This window comes from Syngnathus floridae, chromosome 16, assembly GCF_059516105.1.
Source record: "Syngnathus floridae isolate MCC-2025c chromosome 16, RoL_Sflo_1.0, whole genome shotgun sequence".
Taxonomy (NCBI): Eukaryota; Metazoa; Chordata; class Actinopteri; order Syngnathiformes; family Syngnathidae; genus Syngnathus; species Syngnathus floridae.
The window spans coordinates 2,237,804-2,245,679 of record NC_142428.1 but is presented as its reverse complement, the minus strand read 5'-3'; the positions used below and the strand labels follow the sequence as shown (position 1 = coordinate 2,245,679).

General features: G+C 43.5%; 2 protein-coding genes across 2 annotated transcripts; both read left to right on the top strand.

The window, feature by feature from the left end:
- The first annotated feature begins 227 nt into the window (after nt 1–227).
- On the top strand, nt 228–3,779 carry slc2a2 (solute carrier family 2 member 2). Its single transcript, XM_088399984.1, has 12 exons — nt 228–380; nt 460–555; nt 1,001–1,200; nt 1,313–1,437; nt 1,515–1,630; nt 1,700–1,862; nt 1,964–2,070; nt 2,152–2,232; nt 2,300–2,404; nt 2,502–2,603; nt 2,669–2,872; nt 2,943–3,779. The coding sequence occupies exons 1-12, from the start codon at nt 366–368 to the stop codon at nt 3,147–3,149; spliced, it is 1,521 nt and encodes a 506-aa protein (XP_088256110.1). The 5' UTR covers nt 228–365; the 3' UTR covers nt 3,150–3,779.
- A 307-nt stretch (nt 3,780–4,086) lies between these two features.
- On the top strand, nt 4,087–7,814 carry LOC148384909 (eukaryotic translation initiation factor 5A-1-like). The gene is made up of 5 exons (XM_088400375.1): nt 4,087–4,182; nt 4,797–4,962; nt 5,072–5,176; nt 6,039–6,170; nt 6,250–7,814. Exons 2-5 carry the CDS (start codon nt 4,807–4,809, stop codon nt 6,310–6,312), a joined length of 456 nt encoding a protein of 151 aa, XP_088256501.1. The 5' UTR covers nt 4,087–4,182; nt 4,797–4,806; the 3' UTR covers nt 6,313–7,814.
- The last annotated feature ends 62 nt before the right edge of the window (nt 7,815–7,876 follow it).

Here is a 7,876-nt window from a genome sequence, read left to right as displayed (position 1 = left end):
GCACTGAAATGTGGAATTTCGCCACTTGTAATTCATTTAAAAAAAAAGTACAAATTTTATTGACGCTTAATTCATTGTTTTTCATGCGCTGCTGGCTAGTACGAATTTCAAGTGTACCTTTGGGGGTTTACTCCTAATATCCATAAAAATGCAATTATCACTAATGAACACAAGACGTTACAATTGTTAAGTGGACATTTATTTGCATATATTGGGGTAAAAAAGTGTGCATGGATGATTTCTTTCTTGGGTTGCTGTGTTTGGAATGTCCTTTTGTGCAGCAGCATGGACATTGGACATTGGTCATTGATCATTAGCTCCCCCTCCCCCCCCCCCACCTGAAGAGCTCTGGTGGGTGACACACTATGGAGCCCGGAAAGGTAAACTCGGATTTACGTATCGTGAGTCATAGTCTTGTAAAAAAAATGGGTTTACTTTCAATTTCCTTCTTTGTTGCAGGAGCTGACAAGCACGTTGGCGGTGGCCGTGTTCACGGCAGTGTTGGGCTCTCTGCAGTACGGTTACAGCGTGGGAGTGATTAACGCCCCTCAAAGGGTGAGTCGAGTTTAAGTTGTCTCCCGTGTTTTCAAAAGTTAGAAAATATCATTTAAAAACATTTTTAACATCCAATATGCTTCTTAGCACTTTGTAACAATGGTGTCAAAACGGTGGCTCGGGGGCCTTTTGTGGCCCATTGTCTATTTTTAAGTGGTCCACAACATACTGTATACTAAAAATGATATTTGCCCTGAATACATTTGTTTTATAGAGCTTTTATAATTTCTTTCTTAGAGAAAGCTGTTCAGGAAGCAGTTAAAAAAATATAACTAATATAAAAACAAAATGCAATTATTTGATTTGCTGATTTTGGTGTTTAATCAACTAAATTCAGTGGCTTTGCAGCCTGTTTTTCTGTATGTGGCTCAAAAAGCACTTCAAAGTAAGTCTGGTTTGGATTAACAAGATACCATTGACGACTTTGCAAATTTTTGCACGCCAGGTGATCGAGAGACATTATGGACGCTCGCTGGGTGTGGAAGCCGAGCCCATGTCGCTCAACGACAGCCAAAGGGCAGACGGCGTGCAAGAGCCGGTCCATCCAAACGTGCTCATGTACTGGTCCCTGTCGGTGGCCATCTTCCCCGTCGGCGGCGTGGTCTCCTCCTTCTTCGTGGGATTCGTGGGAGATCTCAGAGGCAGGTGAGGAAGCAATGAATCCATAGTCACCGATCAGGAATAATCGTTAGTGTCCAAACAAATGGTTTTATTTGATATATTTTTTGTAATGAAGTACGTCTGGTGTGAATAACAGGGTGAAGGGCATGTTGATGATCAACGTGCTGGCTGTGGCCAGCGGGCTCCTGATGGGACTATGCAAGATGTGGCGGGCTCACATCATGGTCATCGCTGGCCGCGCCATCATGGGGTTCTACTGCGGTGAGCCGCCCTGCATCCCCTCATCATCTCAGGCTGTCATATTATTTCAACTTTAATGTGTGTGTGTGTGTTTTCAGGTTTGTCGTCCGGCCTGGTGCCCATGTACATCGGCGAGATAGCGCCCAAAGCTTACCGAGGGGCCTTTGGGACTTTACACCAGCTGGCTATTGTCATTGGCATCTTCATCAGCCAGGTAGGGGAGGGGGGGGGGAGTTCCGAGCCACGCATCCATGTTTCCTCATTGCACGTATGTCGTGGGCAGGTGATCGGCTTGGACTTCATCCTGGGCAACGACGACATGTGGCCGTGGCTGTTGGCGCTGTCTGGAGCCCCTGCCATTCTCCAGTCCTTTTTTCTGCTGCTGTGTCCTGAAAGCCCACGCTACCTCTATATCCTTCTGGGAAAAGAACTAGAGGCTCAGGAAAGTACGTAAAGACTCTCGTCACCCCATCCTCACTCCTAACAAACTTGAAACAAACACCTGATTTTTAATAAATAAATAAATAGTTGGCATGCTTTGCGGCAGGTCTGCAACGCCTAAAGGGGCCGTACGACGCGTCCGCCGATCTAGAGGAGATGAGGCGGGAGAAAGAGGAGGCGGACAAGGTGCCTCGGGTCTCCATCTCGTCTCTGGTTGGTGTACCGCGCTTGGAATTTTTCCCCGTGCACTTTTTCCCCGCATATTGACCCAGCTCTCGTGTATTCTGTCCCAAGATCTGCTCGTCGGTGTACAGGCGGCAGCTCTTTGTGGCCCTCGGCATGCACTTGTCTCAGCAGCTGTCGGGCATCAACGCGGTGAGTGTTTTTATATTTTTTTACATTCGAATCACTTCAATGAACTGTCCATTTTCTGTTGTTCAAGATCTTTTACTACTCCACGGCAATCTTCACTCGGGCCGGCGTCAGTCAACCCGTCTATGCCACCATCGGCATGGGCGCCGTAAACATCTTCTTCACTCTGGTGTCGGTGAGTTGCTATTTATCTAGCTACATATCTGTCTAGCTAGCTAGGTTGTGTGTAGAAATGTGTAACACATGACATCTGCACTACTCGTGTGTTCCAGGTGGTGCTGGTGGACCGGGCCGGCAGGCGCACTCTGACCCTGGCCGGCCTGTGCGGCATGGGCTTCTGCGCCGTCGCCATGACCGTCGGCCTCAAGTTCCAGGTTTGTCCAATTCTGCCCCGGGAACGAGATTCCAAGACCACCGGGGTTGTCGTCTTCCCTTGCAGAGCGAGTACGCCTGGATGAGCTACGTTTGCATGTCGGCCATTTTCCTTTTTGTGGCCTTCTTTGAGATCGGGCCCGGTCCCATTCCGTGGTTCATCGTGGCCGAGTTGTTCAGCCAAGGGCCCCGGCCGGCGGCCATCGCCCTCGCCGGCTGTTGCAACTGGGCCAGCAACTTCATCGTAGGCATGACCTTTTCCTACATAGAGGTAGGAGCCGTAGTCTGGACAATTGTATTTATTTTTAAGAGAGACTCCTCACTGTTGAATTCCCTTTCAGAACTGGCTGGGCGCGTACGTCTTTCTCTTGTTTGCCGCGCTGCTTTCCGCCTTCACGATCTTCACGTACATGCGAGTACCAGAGACCAGGGGCAAAAGCTTTGAGGAGATCGCCGAGCTTTTCCGAAAGGGTGGCAAAAAGGCGCCGCGCGACGCCAAGGGCGACGACATGGAATTGCAGCAGCTCAAAACAGCGACGCATGCTTGAGGGACCAAGCGTATGCAAGTTAGTCATTTGTGGACAAATGGTTGGCAAAACATATTTCAGAGTTGGAAAGGTATTAATCAGTTGAGAAAGCGGCAACAAGTGTGGGAAACTGCCAGAACTGAAGAATTTTCTTTGCACAGTTACATCCTACATTACGGTATTTGCAGACCTGCTGTGGATGCGCAAGCAGTTCCTCTATCGCCACCTGGAGGTTAATACTTGATGATTTGAGAGGAGCGTCTCAATTTACCTCCAACTTGTCTGTATTACTGTCTTGAGCTTTAAAAGGAATTAGCGTTAAAAGGACATCTCAGGGCCACATAAAAAAGGGGCGTGGGGGGGTAAACGTTTTTTCTCTTAACAGCTAGAATTTTACCTTACCACACAACATTATTGTAATAAAAATTTGACTATATTTTTGCTCATTACACCTTGTTGTACTTATACTTCTCGTAATGTTACATCATATTCTTGTGCCGTTTATTTTTCCTCTCTCCGTGAGATATTTTGGCTTAATCCGCATTTGATTTTCAAATGGCTTGTTTTGTCTGTTTAGATATTTCTCTTACCCATTGGGAGTTTGTGTTGTGGTTTGACCTTTTTGTGCTGATAAAGTTTTGTAAATTATTACTTTACGCTCCTTATTCTCATAAATGTATGCTCCTTTGTTGTTTACAGGATATTTACGTTCCTTGCATTTACTTCATTAGTGTGATCTTTATAAAGGAATCAAAATTAAAAACAAAATGAATGCACTCATTTTTACTTGGATTAATAACTGAAGCACAAATTACTATTTTATTGAATGTGTAAAAAATGACTGCATTCAAATACAGGTACGCAAAAAACGTAAACGCCATTCTTTTGTCACCTGCCCAAATATGGTCACGAGCTCGACAGAGAGCGTAAAGGTGATTGGCTCCACCCATCGCATACTGATCACGTGAGCGGTTACCTGCACTTCCGCCATATAAAATATTTTCCTCAGGCGAATCGGGTTCCTTTTTCCTCGTGGCGTCAGTAGTTCTCACAGGTAAGTACACATTGTTTGTAGAGCCACTCCACAAACGAACGAACGTCTTTGCTCTTATTTGTGAATTTAAAAAAAGATAGCCAAGATACCCCGTGCGGTTAATGAGTAACTTAGCCTGGAAGAGACTCCAGTTTGGGAAAGCTAATATTTAGCAACTCGTGTCAAGTCTTTTGGGTGTGGGCCACCGTGGCAAAACCGTCAATGTGCCTTTTCTAAAATGACTAGCAGCCATTCCAACGCCGTCTTTATTTTAAACCTTCCTCAATAGCCCCCCGTGACATTACGATAAGAATACACAATTACACCTTTGCAAAAAGTCTTAAAATGATGTTTTTAAAGCATACCTGCGTTGAGATGAAGACGGCTGTTTGAGGGTTACACAGGTACCAATACCTACAAATTAAAACAAGAAAAAAAACGCTTATTTTTGGCCCATGGTCGCCAGTATGGGCACATTTATACGCCTAAACACACATTTCAGCTCTTCTGACGTAAAACGACACCGCTTTGTGGGCTTTATTAGGACTATCATAAAATAAGACTTTTATTCGTTGGAAGCTATGCATTATTTTTAATCTCACCTTTTAAAAAGATCACCCATTGTGTTCATACAGCAAGATAAGCATGGAAGAATTTGATACTGTAGATTCTGGGGCATCTGCCACATACCCTATGCAGGCCTCTTCCCTGAGGAAGAATGGCTTTGTCATGCTTAAAGGGCGTCCCTGTAAGATTGTTGACATGTCTACCTCCAAGACTGGCAAACACGGCCATGCCAAGGTAAATAAAACACAAATGTCAGCTGTCAGTGTCATGTGTGACCCCAACACCCATAATGCTCACAACAACTTTGTGCCAGAAGCTAATATTTCAAAAATGATGTTTATAGGTCCATCTTGTTGGAATTGACATTTTCACTGGCAAGAAGTATGAAGATATTTGTCCATCTACTCATAACATGAACGTTCCAAATGTGAACAGGACGGACTACCAGGTGAGATGTTGGCTAGGTTGGGTATTAGCTGTTTTGTCTTGAAAGAACATCTAAACCCAAACATTTCTTTTGCAAGAGTATGTGAGTGTCCCGCACAAATCAAAACTACAGTATTGTAGTTCAAGTACCGCTTATGGAGTAAGAATTAAACAAAATTATCAAACTCAGGCGACAGGGTAATGTCGCCCTCTGCTGGCGGCTAATGTAACTCGCAATTACGCATGCCAAAATTGTGGATGTCACGTGACCAACCCCAGAAAACAGGTTTATGGATTCTCTGTCTGCTGCACGTTGGCAACGTGACTCCCAGAACCTCAACTTACTGAAGTGCTCAAGTTAAATACCTAGGTAGTGCAAATTTTTTATTTGGAATTTCTTTGTCCCGGAGGATTTTCGAGGCCTCTGAAATCCTTAGCCCATGGTTTTTGTGTGTGTGTGGTCACTTATGTCGCTACGTAAATGGGCATGTTTTTTTTCTTTTGGGCGTGTTATATTAGACGAACTTGCCTTGTTGCTAAGAGGGCGTGTCACACCTCTGTGAGAACGTGATGTACAGCAAACTTGCTAAACAGGTTGCCTCTTGACTGACAAGTCTGCCTGACTGGTTCCTCTCGGCCTGTGAATCAGTGAAAGGGGGGAAAAAAACATGAATGGGTAAAAAAAAAAAAAAAAAAAATTCAAGTGGGTTCAGAAATGCTTTCCTCCCTTGCAGACATTCATTTGTCAAAATTGTTTTTGTTTTGGGGTGATGCAGCAAACAGTTACCATTTTCTTGAGAAAATGGGTGCAACTTTTTGAGGTGATTAAAAAAAAAAAAGATGTCCTCTGTTTTGAGTTTCCATGTTTCCATTGACGTATCTAGGCCGTCTGTATAAACGATGATTTTTTGACCCTGATGGACGATGCTGGCAGTACCAGAGATGACCTTCGATTGCCCGAAGGCGATTTGGGCAAAGAAATTGAGAAGAGAATGCAGAATGGGGAAGAGTTTTACGTGAGTTTCTTTTCTCCCGTTTTGCATGTCTTTTGGAAGAGACTAGTGCAGCTCGATAATGCCGTTGTTTTTCTTCTAGGTCACGGTGTTACTGGCTCTCGGTGAAGAGCAGGTGATAGGCACTAAGCCAGGGTCCAATTAAGCCGAGCTCTCCTTTTGCTGCCTGCGCTCGCTGCACATTTCTGCTTTGAGTGTCTCCGTGGTGCTGGATTGAGGTAGCCCCCCCTCCCCCATTTTTTTGGGGGAAACCCTGCTATTTGGCCTCCAGTGACTCCAGTCACTGAAACTAGCAGAACATTTAGCCCAAATATTGGGCTTTTATTATTTCATAAAAGAAAGTTCAATGTAAGACTGTTCATAGATTTATGAACAAATCAAAATTCTTCAGTTTAAAATAATAGGCTTTCTTTTTTTGGGGAATATTGAAACCTGTCTAAGTAATAATTTGGAAGTTAGACATCGTAGCAAACAAACAAATGCTTCGCTAGGTCATGCAACACAGTCAATGAAATAATAATAGTTATTTTTTTCATCATCTTAGGTAGTGGGTGGAGGGAGAGTGCTACGTCTGTTTTGTATGTAGAATCATTTTGGGGTGAGTGCGTCGTCGGATGTCCATATTACTGTTGTCGCGGTGGATTATCGGATCTTGGCCGAATGTTTCTAAGCCAGAACCGATGGGGAGAATCTCTTGCAATCGTTTCTCCACCAACTGCAAATATTCTCAACGTCTCCTCTTATGTTGCGTGTCAAATACTATTTTAAAGTAAAAAAAAAAGTGTTGTTTAGGTTTTTAAATGTAATCAGCATATCTGCAGTGTACTATTTAATGGTTCAAGTCGAGTTCATGAGCTTTTTTAAACAAGATTTTTTTTCCCCCCTTTGAGACAAAGAAACGTTACTGATGACAAAACAAAAGGGCGACAGCCAAGTTTTTTTTTCACCCCCCCCAAAAAAAAAAAAAAAGTGCAGGGCAATTCAAATAGGTGAAACCCCGGGTAGCTCGAGGACCAAAGCATGCAAAGGTGGTTCAGGTTGTATCTTGTCGTACGTCTGGAAATGCTGCGTCAGGCGGGTCTTGCGCAACCTAATCCCTGCTAGCCTGTAGGCCTCAACTGTCCTTAATGGAAGATGCTAATGGTTTTGATGCAAATTTGCTAGAAAGTTCTACCGCTCGCGCCTTAAAGGCTTTAGTGACGTTTGCTCCCTGAATCCCTGATTTTTTTTTTTTTTTAGCTCTTAAAACCTGTTTCATATTCTGCCATGAGCAGTAACGATAGAGATGATCGTTTTTCTCAGGGTTTAGTGTTAGTTTGCCAGGCAACTGTCAAAAGTGTTTTTTTGTTTTGTTTTTGAAGCCAATTGGTGCATTTTACTGTTACTTTTATTAGACTTTAGATGCCATAGCATAGGTTCCTTTAGTGCTGCTGCCTTTTTTTTTTTTTTTGACTTTCCGACTGTACTGTTTACAATTGAGACATTCCAAATACTCTATCCTTGTATATTATATCTGCATGTGGTGTAGTATATCTGTTGTTCAGTTCCACATTTTTCTTCAACTGTGTCATAAGGACTGAGTGTTTAAAAAAACAAAACATGTAAACGTTATGCCATACTGGGAAAAATAAAACTTAATTCTAATTACTTAGTATCTCTTTTTTTCCTCCCTCTGTAAATGTAAAAATACTCGAAATTAACCTCTCACC